The 23,127-nt window shown below is 36.1% G+C and overlaps 1 protein-coding gene across 3 annotated transcripts; it reads right to left on the bottom strand.

Moving 5' to 3' along the window:
• Positions 1 to 594: 594 nt before the first annotated feature.
• Positions 595 to 21,837, bottom strand: ORC4 (origin recognition complex subunit 4). Of its 3 annotated transcripts, none has more exons than XM_015823526.1 (14): positions 21,698 to 21,837; positions 18,509 to 18,578; positions 16,020 to 16,096; positions 14,150 to 14,240; positions 12,424 to 12,499; positions 11,802 to 11,887; positions 11,319 to 11,367; positions 9,524 to 9,675; positions 8,030 to 8,203; positions 4,740 to 4,826; positions 3,395 to 3,503; positions 1,494 to 1,589; positions 1,346 to 1,413; positions 595 to 988 (listed from the first exon to the last, which is right to left on the bottom strand). In XM_015823526.1, the coding sequence occupies exons 2-14, from the start codon at positions 18,563 to 18,565 to the stop codon at positions 806 to 808; spliced, it is 1,305 nt and encodes a 434-aa protein (XP_015679012.1). In that variant the 5' UTR covers positions 18,566 to 18,578; positions 21,698 to 21,837; the 3' UTR covers positions 595 to 805. The 3 variants fall into 3 exon arrangements, with proteins under 3 accessions (XP_015679012.1, XP_015679011.1, XP_015679013.1); XM_015823525.1 differs by lacking the exon at positions 21,698 to 21,837 and adding an exon at positions 21,596 to 21,689; XM_015823527.1 differs by lacking the exon at positions 21,698 to 21,837 and adding an exon at positions 19,105 to 19,121.
• Positions 21,838 to 23,127: the final 1,290 nt, after the last annotated feature.

Below are 23,127 nucleotides of genomic sequence, written 5' to 3'. Positions count from 1 at the left end.
ACAGAATGTCTCTTTTAATATGAATAATATATAAAACCAAATCATACTTTTCGGTCTCCTGTTAGGTAGATAACCATTTAATCTGGTAATTTACAAACAGGTTGCCTTTACTATCCAACTTTACATTGCAGCGTTATATTACACTAGGTAGTATAGTAGGAATGTATCTGTATTAGTAAAAGATTTCTTTTTATGGTCCTAGCTCCTATATCACATTTTATAGGAAACAGAAATTTAAACATTCCTCCTGCTTACAATGCCACATGGTCAGGGAATATTAAGTTGTTGCTACAATATTCAAATAGGTGTAATATACCTAAATCAGAATTTTTATTGGAATTGTATTTTAAGACTAAGAAAGTAACTCCTGTGTCTTGAATAACTACTGATATGTTCACAAAATGATGTTGAATCTGTTCAACTCTCTGAAAAAATGCTTACTTCCCTACTGAACTATTAACAGTACACACAAGTTTTCAGATACTTTAGTGACAATCCTACTTGCTTAAGAAGTATCTTTTTAAACATTTTGGGCAATAGATACTAGTGTCCAGAAAAAATTAAAATAAACTAAAATGAAGATTATTTTCATTTAATATTTGAGATCATTTTAATATGGTAATTTCTAATCTAGGTCCAAATAATATACTTCTTGGAAAATTTTGCTTTATTTAAAATGAAGAGTACCCCACCCCTCACCCCAATCATTTAAGCAAGTCCTATAACAGCTGAAGACAAATGTCTATAATTTCAAGGTGTGTTTTTCAAATGGTGACGCTGGTTTTGAAACTTATGAAATATATAATTAGTGGACTGAAGCTGTAGCCCATTGTTTGACATCTGTCGGACAATTTGGATACACCTGCAAAGCTTCCATAACTTGGCTGTTATCCAGGAGCAGCTTCATTAGCAAATATTCTTTTTGTACAGAATTAGATGGGCCTTCTACGGGTTTTATCAATTCAAGATGCTGCAAGTGTTCAAAGGCCTAAAAATGAAGTAACACAAGAAAATCATATGTAGATTCAGTCTAAACTATATTTTGTAGTTTAAAAGATAATTCACTAGAAAAGTACAAGGAAAATTAGAATCACAATCCATCTAAACCCTTATTTGGTGTCAAAATCAGTTAAAGCGGGAAGCTACACAAATGCATTAACTGGGCACCAGAGGGCAGTACAATACCAAACATAATGGTCAAATACATATATTCAGATAAGTAGTGTTTCAGCACCAAAGTTTTAGAAAAATCATGTTTAAATGTTAAAAAATCTGGAACAGTAATGTAATGTTCTGTGATAATAGAGTAGAAACCAGCTTTTTCTAGAAGAGAAACTATACATACCTTCATGACAACAGGCTTCTCAAAATTGTACACAGTATGCGCTTTCCTCTGAACAAACTTCTGATACTCTGCATTAATAAACATGTATTACTTTACAATTTTAAATGAACAATGTGTCTTTTAAAAAGAACACCTACTATCACCTCACCATGATAAACCATCTGAAAATTAAACGGTTCTCCTTCGTAAGTATCATTTAAATGTTTCATAGCTATTACGAGGCACAATTCCAGCACAGACAGACCTAGAAGAGAAAGATGGTAAAAATTAGCACCTTCTGTTTTAAAGTATCTAAAGTATAATTTTGGTGTTCAAATAGAATATGCAGACTTTGGACTTGCAATCATTTTTTTATACATGTCATTTGTCATAAGCATTTGGACCTTCAAGGTTATCCTAACAGTTTTTAGTTATTCAAGATCATTTTACTGAGAAGATGAAAATTGTCTTTATTGATGAAGATCAACGTGGTTTTTACTCAAAAGACAATAGAGATAATATAAAATATGAATATAAACTCAGATTGTGCCCAAAAATGCACAAGAAGCATATTATAGAAAAAAAACAGCAGGCAAAGGAAGATGGTTAATATAGAGAGAGCTGTTACGGTAGAAGATAAAAATCAAGATTGATTACAGAGGGATATAGTTTTCAATGGTTTTCCTATGTATAGTTAAGAGAAAGATTTAAGGTAGATAACAGGGCATTTGAACTGAACAGCACAAAACAATCTGAATTATGTACAAATGATGATCATGTAATTGCCAAACTGTATAAACTTTTGTCAAAATTTGAAATGGAAGAATAACAAGTGAAAGCATATGATAAAAAGTGCTAAAAACTTTGGACATAATATATTGATGGAACAAAGGAAGGCTAAAAGGGCTGAAATTTATATTATAACCTGAAATGCATATGACTGCAGAAAAACTATCTAGAATTTATAAAGGTACATCAAATCTATGTTGGAAATGCAGTAAATGTGAAGGCTTATCTGGATTCAAATACAGTAATAGAAAGATTTTTAAAGGTTAATATTCAGTTGAAACCAGAACTTTTCTTGCTTGAAATAATGGATAGACAATTAGAAAATGGAATATTTTTATATATGGTAACTGCTATGAAATTTTTATATGCTCAAAAATGGAAAGACTCTGAAATACCCACAATGGAGAATGGTTAGTGAAGATGACAGAATTAGCACAGATGGTAAAATTGACTTGTCTGATTGCAGAAAAAATAATAACCTTTATAATGTTTCCTTTCTTTCCCTTCTCTATTTTTTTCTTTGTATTTTTTTCTCTGTTACTTTTTTCTCTTTCAACTTTTGCATTGCTTGTATTCTCTTAACAATTCTTTAATAAAAAATATATGTACATAGCTATCTATGCCTGTGTGTCTCTCTGTGTGTGGGGGGTGGGGGGGAGAGAGAGTTATCTTAACAGTTCTTATATGGAGAAAAATCCTGGTTTAGTCAGCCTACTCATCAAACTTCAAAAACAATGGAGAAAACATGCTTCTATGGTGGATGTTTCTACCCACATAATTTTATGCTTGCATATAAATTATGTAATAATCACTTCCTCCTTTAATGTTTTACAGGTATTCCTTTGACGTACAATCACAACTGAGCTTAAAATTTCCGTTGTTAAATGAGATATTTGTTAAATGAGTTTTGCTCCATTTTATGACCTTTCTCGCAAACAGTTAAGTGAATCACTGCAGTTGATAATTTAGTAACTGAGTTGTTAAGTGAATATGGCTTCCCCATTGACTTACTTGTCAGAAGGTCGCAAAAAAAAGGTGATCACATGACCCTGGGACACAGATACTTGGCAACGGTCATAAATACGAACCAGTTGCCAAGCATCTGAATTTTGATCACTTGATCTTGGGGATGCTGCAAAGGACATAACTGTGAAAAACAATCATAAATCACATTTTTCAGTGCCTTTGTATCTTTGAACGGTCCCTAAACGAACTGTTGTAAGTCGAGGACTACCTGCACTGAAAAGTTATACATTTATTTTTTTTCAAAGATTATCTTACCATGCACAATATTTGCTTTTGTGTCCATTCTGCAGAGTTTACTGACTTCCAGGAAGTGAGAGACGCGAATGTAAGGGTGGGAGGCAGTTATATTATTTGAAGCAAGCATCTGCAAATAGAAAATATTTTTCATTCCAAAATAAAATCTGCAATTTCTCACAAAATGTAATAATAATCAGAATATTACTGCAGGAAAGAGGTGCACTAATTCTTTGTAGCTTGGAATAAATACTGTATTTTGGACTTGCCCGAAATAGGAGAAATCAGGAGAGGGGAATACTCTCCAAGTAGGAAAATTCAAGCTGACTAGCTTATATGACCTGATCAGGGATCAACAGTAAGTATCTGCTTGGCATAAAGCCGACTCGTGTCATGTAAAAATCTTGTGGTGCAGATTTAGATGTTTTTCTCAGGCTTATTTGGACTTGTCATTTTTGGATGGAATTGAGGATGGCAGCATGATCCCATCACACCATCTCTTTATAGAGGTTGGGTGGTAAATAGCACTCAACGTGGACTACCATATCGTATTATAAATGAGCAATAAAATCTAATAAAATCACCCGTAAAATAAAATTTATTTCCAATAAAATCTTCTGAGCGGTGCCTCTTTGTTCAGAGCCTGTTAAATCAGTTTTTTCAATTCTGCAGCCAAATTGCAAGTCCTAACTGAATTTCAGGAATAACGACATTTTTTTAAAAATCCACAATTTTATGCTTGCAATAGATTCATCACAAAAACTTTATGCTCCGACTCACACAGGGGCTTAATTGGAATACATTCCATTCTTCTTAACTTTCCATTGCATTAATTTAAATTATTTTTTTCTTCCCTGAAAATTACTTCTAGGTTGTTTTAACTGCTAAAGATTATGAGAATTTTAAAGAAAAATATATATCATGTTTGCAATAGTGGCGACCGTAGTCAACCAGAGAGCACCGACCCTCAACAAACCCCCGCAAGCCCCTCCCCACCAGCACTTCACCTCCCAATGACCCTGACCTGATGTAACCTCCCCATCATAAGCCTCTCACTGATGACTCACACCTGACCCATCACAAGACCTTCATTTGACACACCCACACCCGAAGCCCTTATAAACAGAAGAACACTGACACGGACATCCCCTAAACTCCATTGAAGATGTTACCTAGCCTGGCAACAAAACGTTTGGAAACCAACCCACAAACTCAGAGAATGAACCTTCACCCTTATTTATCATGTATTGGTTATAAGCTTTAGCATAAAAATCAGATTTTTTTTAGCAATAATACTTTTTCCATTATCAGAATTGCTAGTTTATTTCTTGATTAGAAATAAGAAATTAAAATACTAATAGCTTACCAGCAACATGAACAGACACCGCAGGTCTTTACTATAATAAAATTGATTTTGTAGAATATCTTGAACTTTTATGTCTTCTAGAAGAGACTAAAATTAATTTTAAAATAATTGTTCAAACAACACTCTACTATATCTTTATACAAAGAGTAATGATTAGGAGTTGTTTAATTTACATCAAAACACATAAGATTGTGTATCAAAACATCTAAGAATACATATTTATCAGTAACACAGATATGCATTACTAAAGAGAATGGTATACAGTAGTCCTTGCTTAATGATCACTCATTCTGCATCCATTTGAATTTACAATGGTGCTGAATGAGAGATAGTTACAACTGGTTCTTGTATTTACATCCGCTACAACATCCCCAAGGTCACATGATCACCATTTGTGACCTTTGTTGGCTTCCTACAAAATCAATGGGGAAGCCATCAGGAGATTGCAAATGGCGACCATGCAGTAGCAACCTGTAGTGATTTACTCAACAGCAGCAACCAGAAGTACCAGAATTTCTGCAGAAATAAGTGGCAGTCACATGTGTACATGATTCACAACTGTATCACTTAGCAACAAAAACTCTGGTCTCAGTTACCACTGTTAAGTGAGGACTTTCTGTAATCAATTTTAGAAAATCTGAACCAATTTCATAAACCTTTTTAGCTCTATCAGTTATAAATTATTAAAAGGCAGCTGCATTTCAGATTAAGGCCACTGAATGAGCAAGTTATTTTCCACAGGGAGAAATTTAGGCGGAACCACTTTTTATAATACCCTGCCCTATAACAATAACGCTGCTTTACTTTTTATTTAGCTGTAAAGGGGTTTGTTTGTTTTACAAATGTCTTAATGGTCACCATGAGAATGGAACATTGTTCATTTATTTCCCATATTTATTCACTCAGCAATCCTGACAGGGCCAAATGCACATTTAAATACGACGGTTTTATTTTTAAGAGCACTGTGAGAAGGCCAAAAAAGAAACAGGATACATTCCAGACATAAACAACGAACAAACAACAGTGGTTTGTGACAGCTTAGGCTTATGCAGAAAGCCCAGGTAGAAAGATGCAAAACGTTTAATGATACTGCCTTAATGACTCACTAACAAAAAGCTAAAATGTCCAGGACCAGTTTCCAAGATTCTGAACAGTGTTCCTAATTCTTGCATTAAAACTCCTGAATGAAATTGGTTATGAAACTGACTTGCTGGACCTTGCTCTATGGCAGTGTTTCTCAACCTTGACAATTTTAAGGCATGTGGACTTCAACTCCCAGAATTCCACAGCCAGCATTGCTGGCTGTGGAATTCTGGGAGTTGAAGTCCACATGCCTTAAAATTGTCAAGGTTGAGAAACACTGCTCTATGGTGCCACCTGCCACCTCTGGAATAGGGTAATCCAAAATTGAAAAAAACAAAAAACAAACAAACCACACCCTCCTCCACTAAGTCAGTCCCATTGCTTGGTCCACATTCCATAAACTTTACAAATAAACTGATGTTCCAGGAACAGAGCAAGGTTGTGAATCCATAGTATCTTTCAGCATGCCTGCTTTGGGTGTTCTGCTTTGCTATAGCTCCTTCTGAAAATTCACCAATGATGCTTACAAGATGTTTCCTTCTTTTGAAAACCCCTATGGCCCCTGGAATATTCCTCAAAAACATATACGGTAAAGTTGTAGCCTTCTCTGTTGTAATTATTTCAGTCAAAAAAACTTGAATTAAAGGCTCAATTATGAACGTTTATCTCATAAGTAGTAAGAAGCTATTTTGACGACAGACTTCTCCAATTAGAGTTATCATTATTACTCCTTATTTTCACTTATAAAATATATTGCTTTGTTTGGGAAAAGGTGTGGCTGAATCAAAGCAGGAGAAAAGATATCAACACTGCTCAATTCTCCTATAAATCCATACTTATGTAACCAAAATAGAATGGCAATTAGGCACATAATAGGTTCTATTCTATATTGGAAAAAAGGCACACTTTAATATAAAAAAGTGAAACTCATGAACAATATGAAGATATGGGATTGCCACAATATATATATAATTTAAAACAAAGATATGTTTCCCGACATGCTGAGTCTGTTGTATTAATGTCTGCAAAACTGCTATTTCACTGTATAACTAAGGCGCGTAAGAATGAAATCATATAAATTATGTTTTAATAGTTTCAGGAATACATGAGGGAGTTAGTAGCGGGAAATTAAATTTTAAGGCAATTGTTTAACCATTTAACAATTGCTAAATAAATTACGTAGAATGTAATCCATCCTGTTAGCTGTGTTTTAAAAGTGGCCTCTCAGGGTATATACTAACTATTCTAAGACTTGGCATTTGGTGTCCTATTTCAAAACTCAAAACTTTTAAGCAGTATCTGGGTCTGTAGATAAACATCTCACTTAAAATGTATCTTGTTTAGAGAATGTTATGAACCAGATTGAAAGGGAGCGGAATAAGCTTATAATGACTCATTGCCTGGATGACTCATTCAATTGCTTCAACTCCACATAGCGCAGAAGCTCTCAGAAGTTTAGCTGAAGAGGTAGACAGTAGTGAAACATTCATGATTAGCATGTTCACGGTGGCTATAGTTAAACTTATAGGACTGCGCACATCTTTTGAAAGAGATATTTTAAACTGGCAGGAACAAACATCTCCCATCAAATTAATAAAGCAGCTGTATCTTTTTCTGGGCTCAGGGGGCTGCTTTATACCACTGACACATTATATGTGGATGCACAGCTGCTTCACAAAACAATGAAGTGCAAAGCATCTCCGTATAGTCTGGTTAGGCATGAAAGCCCTCTGGATGACTTTGGCCTAGTAGTCAGTCTCTCTCAACCACCTCACAGGGTTGCTGTTGTGGGGAAAAGAGGATGAGGAGGGAGTATTGTGCACGTTTGCCACTTTGAGTTACTTATGAAATAATAAAGGTGGGAAGTAAATAAACTGTATAGCTGTAGGAAGCTGAAGAGCAAAAGCAATGGGCAAATCCATCCTCCTTCTTTGCTGCTTCTTTTGGTCCTTGGAAATCTATAGAATTCCAAAAAAATGGACAAAATGGCACAAATGCCTCCCAAGGGAACTGTTCTTGGATCCAGGTTTGCTGTGCCAATTCTCCAATCATATATAAAAGCAATGTACTCATTAAAGCACACAAACAAAAAACGTATTCTTGGAAACAAGAATGTAAACTGTCAATGTTATTATTTCTGTTCCGAGTTTATCTGGAGAACCTTCAGAAAGCGATTCAACTGCTTGTTATACCTTTATTTAAATTACCTGTATGTGTTTATTCCACTTCTGGATAAAGGACTTTTCTGGAAATTCTGGAGGAAGGGATAATTGTTCTTTACAAATATTCAAATATGTTTTAAAATCAAAGGAATTCATTAAGTATATTTGCCGGTGGGAAAATCTTGACTTCACTCTTTTCTCCATGAGTTCTAGAATATCCTAATAAAAGATTACAAATACAGTTTGCAATTAGCATTTAGTCCACCTATATCAGATATTTAATGATAAAGATCTAGTGCTATTATTCTGCAGTGCTCATAAATTTCAAAAGTAGCTCTGAATAAACCTCAGATCTTTACGAATCAAACTTCTAGTTCATCTATAAATTCAGCTAGAGATACCATAAAATTTTAAGAGTTTGCAATGATAGTTTTAAATGCTCAAGTTTAAAATAAATTAAACACTCATATGTTGTAAACTAGAAGAACTATTTAAATCAAGCCACAACTGCCTATCTAGCCTAGCATTCCATGCCCCAGAGATGATAAACGGATGTTTTGAAACAGCTCACAAACAAGAACAGAAGGGATGAAGTCCCATGCTCAGAATAATATGGGGTTTTTCAATTCATATTGTTTGAATGATTTCGCTTTTGGTAATTGGTTTCACTTTGTGTGTCACTCTTCCAAGCCACTGAGTGGGTTGGCAAGTACCAACAGAAGATAAGATTTGTAGCTCAAGGTTGAACTGTGGAATCCTTGGTGTTCTCTGAGCTTGGTTCTTTTCTTGCAGATGTTTCTTTACACAACGAGGTAACATTGTATGTAGCAGAAACCCCATTCCCTTCTGTCACTGAAGATGTTACCTAGTTGGGCAACGAAATATCTGCAAGAAAACAATCAGGCTCAGAGAGCACCAAAGGCTCCATGGTGTAGCAAATAAAACAACTAAGAACTACCTGTGTGAACTTTCTTTTGCAGACAGTTTTCAAAATTCATCAGGAAGAAATTTTAAGCCAGTAGCAAGTGAAGTACTTTTGGCTATTATATTCATGCACTGTTATGGGTAAAACAGATTCCTACACTTAATAACTAAAACCAATTCACAACTCCTGAAAGCATCTTTACTTGCATTTACAAGTAGTCCTTGACTTACGACTGTAATTGATCCTGGCAAATACCATCGTAATTCATGTTAGTCATAAAGCACGATATCATATGCCAACCCAATTTTATGACCTTTTTTGGCGGCAGTCATTAAGCAAACCTGTTGTCTGCAGTCATGTGACCATAAGGGCCCTGTAAACAGCCATAAATGCGGCCAATACTAAGCTTTCAAATAAATACAGTCCCATAACTCAAAATTAGGGAGGTTTTTTTTTTGGGGGGGGGGGAATCCATTGTCACTTTGAACAGTTGCTAAGAAACCCGTCGTAAGTCAAAGACTACCTGTAATCAAAAACAGAAATAGTTTTGGTAGTTAGTATTTGAACTTGCAGACTCCCAATGACTTACAGGGAAAAAAACTGTATCGTCTTACCAGCCTACAAGTCAGACCAATAACAGCTATAGGTGTCTGGGCAGATTGTGATATATCCAAAAGGTTATAGAGTAACGTTTGATTCTTATGATGGACAAACAAATCAAACTCATCTAGAATGAACAAAATAGGGCAACTGTGGTCACGATCTCCTAAAACATAAAATCAAATTAGTACGTATTAGAACTTTCAGGAAACCACCTTAAATGTTATTACATTCATCTGCATTTTAGCTTACTCTAGAATCTGGATGTTAAGAAAACCTCTGTATAAGTGACTGAGATGTTGATTATTTACTATATAAATAACTTTAAGTAGTACTTGTACGCTCTATGTAATTAATCAACATTTTCTTCCTTTATTGTTGAATAAAGCATCGGGTTCTGTGACAAGCTGGTTGATAAACAAAACCTTTTGTGGCATCATGCCCTGATAACTCCACTGTAAGAATGAGGCAAGCGCAAAGCAAAAAACAAGGCATTCTGCAACCAGGCAGAACAAGCACTAAGAAAAAAAAAATAACTAATAAAGTTTGCTCATACAATTCAAAGGGCAGATAGGTCTGAACTCAACTAATCAGTCAAATATTCTTCACACTTTTCAGCATAATGACCACTATTGTATCTCGCCATTATTTAGTTATTTTTTTCTAAATAGTTTTGGCAAAAAAATAAGAAAGTGAACAATAGGTTTCATAAATTCATCATTAATCTAAAATGATAAAATACATGAAATATTGTTGAGCCAGTGTAAAGTTCCATTTTACTGTATACCCAATAGGACAGATCATGCTGCTTTTGTTTCTGTTTAAAAGGTGGCGAATAAATACATATTTATTTATTTTCTGTTTTACTGGACTTTCGGACAACTATAATCATGGACTTCTGAGCTGTTACAAGAAAAAAAATCATCCTATATTAATATAATGACAATAAATATAACAACTATTATTCAAAATTATTTTCAAACCAAAGCACATTTATTACATTTTTATCTTGTCTTTATTATTTTTATAAATAACTCAAGATAGTTAACACACCTAATACTCTCCCTCCCTCCTATTTACCCCACTAGAGTGATCTCTCCTCCTCTACTAAGTAACTAATAGCTGTTACTGGTGATTGGAAGTAACTGGAAGCACCACAGAGAAAGAAACTAAACTACTGAAGCACCCTATCCCAGAAAGCGGTCCAGAAGAACAACATGGTCATTGGTGTTAAAGGCTAATGAGAGAACTAATAGGACCAGAAGGGGCATATTCCTCCTATCACGTTCCAACATAATCACTTATCACTGCATAACCAGGTCTAAACTCTGAGTAGAAAAGGTCCAAACAACCTATTTCCTCTAGAAACGGTATATTAAAGATAGAACAATATTTTCTGGTATAGGATCCAGAGAAGGAACACACTACAGATAGTCCTTCTTTAATGATTGCCTAATTTATTGACCATTCACAATTGCAATGGTGATAAAAAAGTAATTTTACAACCAATCCTCGCATTTATGACTTTTGTAGCTTGTAAAGCAAGAGAAAGCTAGAGATCACAAGCAGAGTCACAGTTCAACTTAGTGATAACTTTGCATAATGACTGGGTTGCTGGTCCCAACTACCATGTTTTCCCGAAAATAAGACCCGGTCTTATTTTTTGGGGGCCTCCCAAAAAGGCACTAGGTCTTATTTTCAGGGTAGTGCTTATTATTTCATGTACAGGAGGCGGAGAGCGCGAGGGCCTATGGGAGTGGGAGCGCCACTACCGCCAGCCCTATCCTCTCCGTCCCACCATTTGCTTACCTCTCTTTAACGCTTCCAGAAGAAATGCAAGATTTTCTGCAAAACTACCCTAAAAGATAAGCAAGTTATAATGATTAATTTGTATATTAAAATCTGAAATATGAAAAATTGCAATATTGTACCTGCTATCTAGAAATCTGTTTCCCTAAAACTTTGAACAAATTACATTAAATGTTAGATTTTTTTAGAAGATAAAAATAAACTTATTTAGAACATCTAGAAAATCTGTCCTTCATATCCTACAAGTATTGCTTAATGCGCTTTTTTTTATCTCAATAGTCATTATTTAATTCCATGTTATTTCAAGTAAGAAAGACTCTTATTTCTATTTATTTTCTCCCCTTACCCAGAAGGAGAATCAATAGCTAACGTATTACACGAGCAATCTCAAAATGGTAATTATTTTAATACTAACCCTAGTACATATTCTAATATGCCATATAAGGCTACTATGCAATTCTAAATGTAACTTATTTTTCTTACAAAAACTTTATCTCCAACCACGTTCTCCAAATTTAGCTGTCTTGTAATCTCCTTCAAAGCAATTCTACCATTGGTCTGTAATAACCCTATAAGTTAAAAAGAAATATATTATTTTCTCTTGATTTCACTTATCAGCTGATACACATTATCTTCACACAGAGAAAAAACAAGATATATGCAACAGGAAAGTAAAGTTCAGAACTGCACTGACATAAATTGGGTTTGTGTATTTCTTTGATGTTTTTAGATCCAGTTTAACAGAAAGCACATGAAGTAATTCCACTTGAGGATAAAGCAATTCCCTAATATCCATTCTAGCATCCCTCATTATTGACCCTATTAGTTAGAGCTACTGGGAATTATATTTCAGCAACATTTAGAAAGCTACTAAGTCTTGATTTAGACATTGTTGCCTCTAAAATAACTTGTTCAGTAAACTAATCATAATTTTCAAAAAGCTACCCTACACTGAAATGGCAGTTAGAAAGCGCTATGTATTATTCCATCCCTACAATAGATGGCAGGAACAGTTTTTGTTTCCTATTACTTAATACATTGTCTAAATTTAGACACAATTAGATCTTCAAGAAAACTAAGTTTGATAATCAGAAATATTACTTACCATTTAAATGTACCTGCAAGACATTCTCTTTTACTTCCTCTATATCCAAAAGTTTTTTTAAGACATGACAAACTAACTAGAAAAAAGATTAAATAATTAGTCATTTATGGTAAAAGGGAACTTATATATAGATACTTATACATTATACTCTGTCAGTATTCAGAAATAATTAAGCTTTTTGGCACTATTTAGTAATATAAATTATTATTATTGCTCTTTGGTTGGATTCCTGATTCTTTCACAAACAGGAGGCTCCTTTAGTTTTATGAAAGTCTGAAATTCATCATAGGTGCCTATAGCAAGAAAAAGGGACACAATCATTACACACATTGCTCTGAAGAACAGAAATTTGGGGGCTGTAAATTGAATATTTTTTTTATTCCCTTCCCAGTGAACTTCTGCAACTTGAAGTTTGCTTCAGATGGTTGGAAAACAGAATTGGAAAGCTGGATAGAGATATGCAAGGGGAACCTGGAAAAATATCCCCTTTCCTTCCCTTTGAAGAAACTTGCATGCAATCCAAATACCTTTTTAATACCTCTACATATATAGAGTGAAACATACTCCGGGTTCTCAATAAAAGTATATTCTAAAGTATATCTACCATATACTCCTGAAATATTGATTGTTCGACAGAAAACGGATACATGAAGAAATCAGAGGAAATCACAATACTTGTTATAGTAATACCCACTGGAAGAGAGGATGTCATACTCATATCAATGCTATTTATGTACACTGATGAGGGTTTGAGAGCCATTTTGTGACAGTGAAAGAAAAACTATCTGTTTAAAAAGACATGGCACAACACACTCTTTTGTGTGCTATTTGTTTAATTTCTTTATCTATTACAGGAGTTAGAAACTCTAGTTGCCTTATAGGTTACACTACAGGGTTCTTTCACCACCACTCATTTGCTCCATGAGGAAAAAACAGCTTTGGTCATATCCGTTATTATCCTATTTTAAAAGTTTTGTAAAGATCTTGCATGAAATTGCATATAAACTTAAAAGTGAAATGTGAACATGTAACAATAAACTAAAACAACTGATATTATCAGTTTTAAAGAATTTTATCGAATATTTCACAAACTACCTTCTGCTCAGACCTTCACCCCATATGTCTCACTGTAGCAAATTTGGAGGAGTCTTGGGGTGAATGGGGGGGAGGTAAAATCTAAAGAAAGACTCCATTCTGCAAATGAACACTGCAGATATTCCTTGACTTAGAACCTTTATTTAGTGGCTGTTCAAAGTTACGACACTGAACAAACTGACTTTTGACTATTTTTCACATGACTGTTGCAGCATCCACGTAATCACGTGATCAAAATTCAGACACTTGACAATTGGCATGTATTTATGATGGTTGCAGTGTCCAAGGATCATGTGATCACCTTTTGCAACCTTCTGACAAGCAAAATCAATGGAGAAGACAGATTCCCTTAATAACCGTGTAACTAACTTAACAAGTGAATCACTTAACCATGGTGGCAAGACAGATCATAAAATGGGCAAAACCCACTTAACAACTGTTTCGCTTAGCAACAGAAATTCTGGGCTCAATTGTGGTCATAAGTTAAGGATTATCTGTATTCCATCAGTAGTTACCTCATTAAGTGTATAATTAAAAGGGGAAAGCTAAGGCTTAACAGGTATAAATGCTCTAAATGACAAAATGACAATTATCTATTATACAAAATATAAGCACATTTAAAAAGTATTACCAGAGTCTTTCCAGACCCTCGTGGTCCAATAATAAGTACAGAATTGCTTTCACCATTAATGGCAGTATGTTTTATCAGCTCAAGTAACTGTCTGTGGGAAAAGATACACATTTCAGTTTCAGACAAGGGCATATCTAGGAAACTTTTCAGATACCAATTTCATCTGAAGGAAAAATTAATTATCATTCAACCATTTTTAAAACATTCAAATACCCAAAGAACCAAATTTCAGCAAAGAAATACATGAAAATTCCCAATAAAACTACTAAATCATCAACAGGTCTTCCAATCATATGGAAAGATAATAACTCATATTCGCTATATGATTGATACGGTACGAGTAACTGAATGAAGAATGAAAAAACCCTCATCTTTAATGGGAAGGGGAATGTCTATGTACCCTTTATCCAGAGTAGAAAATGGAGGGTTTTTTTTCGGATTGTAGATAGAGAATATCCTTAGCTGCATCTGACAAAAGAGTTAATAACAAAGTGGTAGCTATTCACTGAGTAAGCTTATAAATAATGCAATACTTGTTCCAGGTCTGCTAAAGAAAGCTTCATCTATAACCAAGCTAGCAGCACTTAAAAGACTAAGGATCGTGTTGCTACTGGGTGTGTGTCATTCAGTGCAGCATTCAGAGAAAAAAACCGCCAAGGAGCTGTCCTCCAAGACGGGACAATTACTTGGCTAACAGCAAAATTATTTGAATGTAGCAACTAGGTTTCAGAAATTGAGCAACAGATGTCCATATATGCAGCTACAACTGTGCTGACAGTAAGTAGACTGATGTTGGTCATGAAAGCTCTGGCCTTGACCAGGTTTGTTAATGACCTAGTACTGCCACTAGGTTTTTTAGGAATCAGTGGATGATTGGGAGACCAGAGGCCAGGAGCATCAAATCATTTTGCGAACTCAACTTTACAGACTCCTTGATGTCATTTCATCTTATTACTCCTAATACTTAAGCCAGCAAACTAAGCTTCTTAAATAACTCTCTAATAGAAAGGCTAAATACTAATCAAACAAACGGTATTAATTTATATGGTATAATCAGAGCACTTGGGATGGGATGTACTAAAGTGGGATCTCTGTTTTCCGTGTGGGGGTCTTCCAACACGCCATTCCAACCATACTGCACCAATCAATGACACCAAAATACAAGAAAGGCAAAGGAAAATAGAGCTGGCCCTCACCTTTTATAAAAAATTCCACCTGGGAGAAAAATCTTCTTGCTCCTCACTGGTTGCTGAATGTTTGATTTTCCCAGATTCTGACCATCTCTTACCTAGATTCACAGATTTAGTTTGATTGATGGTTCAGATTTAAATCTTGAACCTCCAGGAATGTGTTCCTTTCCATTCTAACAAGTGTTCTATTAGAACCAGGCAGCACAATGGTAACTGCTGTGATAATTCAAGAAAAGTAACATTTTCATCTGATGTCTTGACCAAGTGCCACCACTTTTTTATGTTTTATCTTTTAAGTAAGTCTATGGGAATGTACAAGGCAATATAATTAGATTCAGGGCACCTTATCAGAAGTGGGGGGGATATTTCTGGTTGCAAAAATCAATTAAATCTACAAGAGTCCTTCCATTCTAGTAACTGATATTTTAGTGAGCAGAAGAACATTTTTGCTTATTTTATTCTCCTTCACCCCCAGCAGTATATCCTCCACTGTAAACAGTCAGTCACAGGAAAAGACAAAATAGGCAAATCACATCCCTCTTCTCTACACAGCAGTACATTTGCAGCACTAAATCCAATCTAATTTTGAGAAGGTCAGATCTCTAAGGGCTATGAGGTTCAAATCCCAGGAGATTCATTATGAAACTCTCAAAAAGAAAGAAAAAGATCTTTTTGCTTACTTATATTGATGCTCAAGTCCAAATAACTTTTCATTTGGATTCAGGTGACAGAATCTTTCACGTAATATTTTTTGTACCTATAAAAATATTTAGACATATTATTAAAAACATACAAAACCAGTAGACAATTTTCTTCATACTTTATGAGGCTTGCAAAGATGTTCATACATTATTAAAAAGCATGTTCAGAAAATAATATAATTTATTAATACCTATAAAGTAATATTTGTAAAGAAAGAAATGTATACATCTCCAGGTCTATATAAGATAAAAAAAAGTACTGATCATTCTGAATATTAGACAATTTGAAAAGAGTTGAAATATAATTGGCCTTGTCATTATTTTCTAAAGCTTCATAGTGCTTTCATTAAAAAGCTAAATATAATTTTGCAAAAAATATTCATGGATATTAAAGGATAATCTTAGAAATGTGTTCAACATTTTAGAATATTTGGTGCTAAATAATAAAAAACAAGCCACATTGATTTTCTTAGATGCATTCTTAGAGGATAAAGGACTTTCTTGTTTAATGTTTTTGAAGATATGAACTTTAAAAATAATTTTATAAAATGGGTAACACTGATTTACATTTCACAAAAAGCTCAAATAATTGTTAATGGAGATTTAACAACGCTTTGTAAGATACAAAAAGGAACAAGACAGAGATGTTCACCATCTCCTCTCTTATTTACTAGGATTCTTGAAATACTGAATAAAGATATAAGACAAGATGAGAGGATTGTGGAATAAAGATTAAGAAAAAGACTTCTAAATTAAGGCCTTTGTAGATTGTTTGGTGTTGGTTTTGGAAGATCTTTTAAAGTGAATTGGAACATTAATGTGAATACTAAAATAATTTAATGCATTAGCAGGTTTTCAACATCAACAAACAGAAGACAAAAATGTTAACAAAAACATGAAAAGAGAAGATCAAACAGAACTAATGAATAAAATGGGTTTTAAAATTGAGAAGAAAAATATTGTTACTCTGGCAAATATGAATTATATGTTATTTCAAAATAATTATGTTAAGACGTGAAATGAAATTTAAAAAGACATGCTAAGATGTGAGAAACTACAATTGTCACTGCTGGGAAGAAAGTCTGTGATTAAGATGAATGAATGTTTTTCTTAGAGACAATACTTGTTTTGATGACAACTGATGCACCATTTAAACAGTATATATCTAAATTTATGTGGCAGGAGAAAAAAAAAACGAGTTAAATGAAGCAGTTACAAGATGCAAAGGAAAGAGGAGAATTAGATCTACCAGATTTGAGATGTTATTTTGTAGCTTGCTGTTTGGTTTAGATGATAGAGTGGGTCTCCTCAGAAATAGGAGACTCTTGGAGTTAGAAGGATATGACCTGAGATTTAGGTGATGTGAATTATTTGTAAAAATGACATCTTTTAATTATATAATTAATCAACTGTATTTATGGAAGAAACTAACACAAAATCTAAACCACAAATCACTCCATATCCTACAGAATGCTCCAAACAGTAAATGGACATTAAACATTAAAGAATTCATAAACCCAGGGCCAAAATATTCCATAGGGCAAGGGCTACCATAGAGAAACATCTCAGCTGATTCAGAGATGACACCTCATTAGAAGGCATCCAATCTATTTTTTCCTGACTTCAAAGAAAATTTCTTAACTGTAAATTGTTAAGACTTGGTCAAAAGGGCTATTTGGGGGGGGGGTGTTGATCCAAAAGGAGGAGCCGAAGGATTATAAACCTTAATTAAGTGAATGCAGTCATGACAAGCATCTCCATGCCTCAAGTCCCCCTCATATGGACTGCTGGATCCAATGAAGTTTTTGATATGTCAAAACAATTGAAGAAGGTTGTTTTGCAACAAAAAGGCATAGCAGGACAAAATCAGCACTTTCAATTGTATCTGAAAAATTATTGGCAAGACAGTGTAAAGCACAGAGAATTAATGTAATTTGGTCAGAGTATTGTGTCTCTAACATGTAGACTGCCCCATTCTGGATTAAGTGCAATTTCCAAGTGATCTTCAAAGCAGATCATTATATAGCAATATCCCTTGCAATAGCAGAGAGGGTACAATCACTCCAGCAGGTAAGGTTGCAAATGGCATATCAACCAGAGCTGGGCACAAGACTCTGATTATCACTACCTCTTTACTTTCCAGTAATAGTCATGAATCACAAAAGACCAACCCAATCATGGTCTACTTCGAGATACACCACTAGAGCTAATTAACTCCACCTTATTTGAGTTCAATTTCTGAATGTTTTCTTGAGTTCAAATCTAATATCCAGGCATGGGAAGACCTCCTTTGTACCCAGCTTCATATTCCTAACAAAAACCCTTGTGCAAAATGTCCCCTTTGCTAAGAAAATCCCATTTACACATAGTTACATGTCTATTAGGACAAATCACTGAACTATATTTTCCCTTGTATTTAAAAATGAAATTGTAAGAATGTTACAATTGTTAGTAAGAATATTACTAACCTTTGAAATGCATTCTCCATTTGTAAAGCTATCTTCTTTCAACTTCCGTTTGCTCATTTTAATTCACATTCTAAAAGGATAAAATATATTACAGAACTTAATTTCATTATGTTGAAAATAATCTTTTTTGTTTAACCTAGAATAGCAAAAATAGATTTATCAAAACTGTATTGTTACACACATGTAATGGCATTTAGCAGCGAGACAAACAGCAATTGTGAGTCATTAAATAATCTTACACATTACTTTATTCAGTTTAAAAATTCAGTTGTAAAATATGTTCAGATCCAAATCTCCCTTCAATAATGTGATTTCTCTTCAAAAATGCACTTGTTGTTACTTCCAAAATCATGTGTCTTTTGAAAACCTAATCCTGAAGGCTTTATTTTTTGGTGTTTAATAACCAAAAAAAAAAGAGCAAAACATAAAAATGATAGTGATAGTCAAAAAGAAAAAAGAACAAAAAATGCACTAACAAAAATATGACAAAAAGCTTATGTTATAATATGACAATTACAATTCTCTATATATTTGTCTAATGGAATTATTCAAATACAATGAATTATTTGATACATTAATGCATTTTTTTAACGTACTGAATTCTGTATAAATGAATCTCATAATCTAATCCTGAAGGTTGTGAGGTCCTTGGCTGTTATATACATGAATGCCCTCTGTAAGCTGTACAACAGAGTGACTCTGGGACGTAAACAATAGATAAAAGCATGAAAACAATACACAGGTAATCACTGACTTATGACTACAATTGACTAGCACTGATGTTGCTTAGTTTGGATAATGAAACATCTGCAAGAAAACAACCAAGCTCAGAGAGCGGTAAGGATCCGGCTACAATTGGACCGGAACATCTATCACTAAGCAATGACATAAGTGAGTCACCATGTGATAGCACCTCTTTTACAACAACGTTTGTCACAGTCATTAAGGAAACCACATAGTGGTTAAGTGAATGCAACTTCCCCCATTGACTATGCATATCGGGAACCAGCTGGGAAAGTTGCAAATGGAGATCATGTGATCCCAGGACATTGCAACCATCACAAATACATGCTGTTGCTAAGTGCCCAACTTGCAATCACACGACCTCAGAGAGACTGTAATTTTTGAAAATGCAAGGACAAGTCAAAAATCAAGGATTACCTGTAACACAAAAGTAAAAACAATGACTTAAATAGCTATAAGAAAAAAAAACCCTGAAATTAACATACATGTAGAAAATACAGTATGACCAAGCCACCAAATAAACCTGGGTTGGGGGACTAACCAATCTTACATATTAGGTTCAACTAGCGTACTGGCCCAGTGCCTGAAGGCCAAATCAAGACTTCAAAACTGCAATGGAAAGCTAGCATCCGAATCTTGGTGGTAGGTGACGTGACAGTTACCTACAGGATGACATAAAAGACTACTCAGAGGTGGCTGAGAGCATCTGGATGTTTACAGTCAAATTTATGTAACTACCAGAAAATGCTTAACTAGCCAAAATTCTTAACAGCAGTATGTTTTCATCATTACTATGGGAGTCTTTATTCTATACCAGGGGTGTCAAACTGCCGGCCCGCGGGTCGGATGCGTCACGACGAAACCACGCCCACCCCATTGCCAGCAACGGGGGAAAAAGTTCCGATATGTCACGTGACGTCGCGAGTTTGACATGTCTGTTCTATACTAACAATTCTTCATAATATCTGTACAATTATTTACTACTGTAATTGCATTATCTTTACAGACCTGCTAAAAATGCTCAAGCGTCTTGAGACTTGCAGTATAGAGTTCATTTTCAAAGGTAGCAGAGACGGAATTTTGTATAACTTGTAGTGACAAGCAGTTCCCCAATCCTATTTTTATATCATACAAGGGGACTATATTCATTTATCAAATTGTGAAAAGAAACTTCCACGTACCTCAGCAATTCTAGTGTAGGGGTTTTTTTTTTTGCCTTTTGTTCACAAAGCTTACGAAAATAAAAATGGAGCAGAAACGTTTCCTAAAAATGTAAACTCCAAAAAGCTCTCTCTCATACAATACTGTGGGTTTGTTAGTATTGTTAAATGTAGGTTAACAATCGTACAAAACCGATTGTTAACCTACTGAGAGATGGAACTCAACTATTTATTAAACCCATTTATCTAGCCACCCATTTCATGGAAGATGGCTCTTTTTCACCTCCCACAGGAGAACAGTCACAACCTATATCTATTTTTATACTTAAAAATAACAGCAGACACACACACACACACAGCGATTGCTGGATGTTATTTATTTATTTATTATTTAAATTTATATACCGCCCTATCTCCCTTACGGGACTCAGGGCGGTGAACAGGCGATAATAAAAATCACAATAAATATTGAATAAAAAGCCTGCTCTAAAATACCCCATATAAAAACCCCTAGCAAAGCCCAATCAGAACTAACTATGTTAGTTAGCAGCACCCTGATTTGAAGAGTTCAACCAACGACCAGCCCAGCCCAGCCACAGCCTGGTAAAGAATATACATCATTCCAGTCAGTGAAATTGGTTCGCAAAAGTAGACTTGGCATCCCAAAATTGTCCGGTTCCTTTCACCTAATAAAACTATTTAAGAACGAGCATCAAGTCAGTCGCTTCTCAAAGGTCTACGACGAGGGGAGGATAAACCTCAGAAAGCAAGAAACGAGAGCAATCCTTCGGCGGATCTCAAAGATAACCTGCATCCCTCAGGACGTCAGGACGTGGTGCTAGCCTGAGGAAGCAACTCCTCGGATTCAATTTACAGCCGTGTTTCTCAACCTTGACCATTTTAAGGCATGTGGACTTCAACTCCCAGAATTCCACAGCCAGCATTGCTGGCTGTGGAATTCTGGGAGTTGAAGTCCACATGCCTTAAAATTGTCAAGGTTGAGAAACACTGATTTACAGCAACAGCAAGGGGGGAAAAACCCGCCTGCTCGTTTCTTCTCAGGCGCCACAAAAGCATCCTTGAGTTGCCCTCCGGAGCCGTGATCCTACTTCGCCGCCGTTCTCAGAAATCCCATTACTAAAAAGAGGATCCGCCGCTCAGGTGACGCAGGTGCCGGACTCACCGCGCCCTGCTCCGTCCAGCTCGCCTGGCTTCCCCCCCTCTTCTGGGCCCAACCGCAGAAACTCTTCACCGTCGAAGACTCTTCGCCCGGGTTTTTTTTTACCTCAGCTAAACTGCTCAAACCTCCCAGCAAACACCACGCACGCGCCTCCCATGTGATTTCGGCAGCCAGTGCGCACGCGCGTCGCAACCGTTCTACAGCCTGACTGTACGCACGAGCCTCCCTATACCCGTCTCTCTGTCTGTCTCTGTTGCGGGCCTTTTCAAGGCTCGCTCTCTCTCTCTCTTCCTTCTCGCCTCCACGCCCCCCCTCCTCCACTCCCACTTCCGCTTGACGCGCCGATTTTCCCCGCCCCACCACTTCCGCCCCCCCTTTCTTCCATCTTTGCGGAATCTTTTTCCGGGTTCGCTTTTAGGCGCGGGGCCTTGTGGGAGGAAACTTTTCCCTCCCCCTCCTTTAACCCAGCAAGCTCCCACGGAGCGCATGCGCAGTGACAGCCTCCCATCTTTCTCCCAGCCAGAGAGCTAGAGCCTCAGCAGCAGCAGCTGATGATGAAGAAGAGAGGGAAGGGGGAGACTGGGGGGACCTTTTATTTATATTGTTAAAGGGACAGAGCACTAATTCCACCTTGAATTGGTTTGCGGGTGGGGGGGACTTAGCTCCGAGAAGATTGAGTTTCTCCCCCACCCCCAGCCTAGCTAGAGGATCCCAGAGAGACCTAGTGAGAGGAGAGTTTCTTCCCCCGCTTTTGGCCGTCAGACGAGAGAGAAAAGAGACCTAAAGCCTCTTAGCAACACAAGCTCCGTCTCCTCTACTACTGTTGCTGCTGCTGCTGCTGCTGCTGTTTGGCCCTAGCTGAAGACACCTCACCACGCACACACACACACTCACACTCACACACTCACTCACACACGAGCAGCAGCCACCAATTCACCAGCTCCCCCCCTCAATCCCCCTGCTCTCCCCTCCTCCCCCTTTATTACCCTTTGTGTGTGTCTCTTTCTCCACTGCTCCAGGAGAGGAAATAAAAGTGGGGTGCAGCCAAGGTAAGCTGGTCTCTATATGCAAAAGGGAGGCAAAGGCAAGCGATGCCTTCTCCGACCCCACAATTTCACTCCCGAGGCGAAGCGATCTGGATAGTGGGAGGGTGTTTGTTTTCTTGATATTCTCTCTCTCTCCCTCCCTCTCTCGTTTTCTTTTCTGTTTCTACTTTTGAGCACAGGAGAGCAGTTCGTGTGTGGCTTGAGAAAAAAAAGTAGTCCCTCGATTTCTATCTTATTTTTTAGCAAGCCCAGATTGAAAGGTGTTTGGGGCAGTTGTTTCATTTGAATTAATATATGAGGTAGATTATATGCTCTCTCTCTCTCTCTCTTTTATTTTTATTTTTTTTGCTCCTACGGTAGTTGTGTGCAGCGAAGCCTTTCATGACTGGTTTTTTTTGTTTGTTTGTTTTGTTTTTTTGCCCTTGCATATTTATGGCTTACAATGAAACGCAAACTGCCATAGATTGGTGGCTTGTTATGCTTTGTGGG

This window comes from Protobothrops mucrosquamatus, unplaced genomic scaffold, assembly GCF_001527695.2.
Source record: "Protobothrops mucrosquamatus isolate PMUCROS unplaced genomic scaffold, P.Mucros_1.0 scaffold1900, whole genome shotgun sequence".
Classification (NCBI taxonomy): Eukaryota; Metazoa; Chordata; class Lepidosauria; order Squamata; family Viperidae; genus Protobothrops; species Protobothrops mucrosquamatus.
This window is presented reverse-complemented; position numbering and strand designations above follow the sequence as displayed.

Excerpts from the sequence above, each read along its gene's own strand:
- ORC4 (XM_015823526.1), bottom strand. The coding sequence starts at position 18,565 with ATGAGCAAACGGAAGTTGAAAGAAGATAGCTTTACAAATGGAGAATGC. Across the intron at positions 12,500-14,149 it reads GAGGGTCTGGAAAGACTCTG|TTAGTTTGTCATGTCTTAAA; the intron begins GTAATACTTTTT and ends TCTTTTTTCTAG. Across the intron at positions 11,368-11,801 it reads TGGTTGGAGATAAAGTTTTT|GGTAGTTTTGCAGAAAATCT; the intron begins GTAAGAAAAATA and ends CTTATCTTTTAG.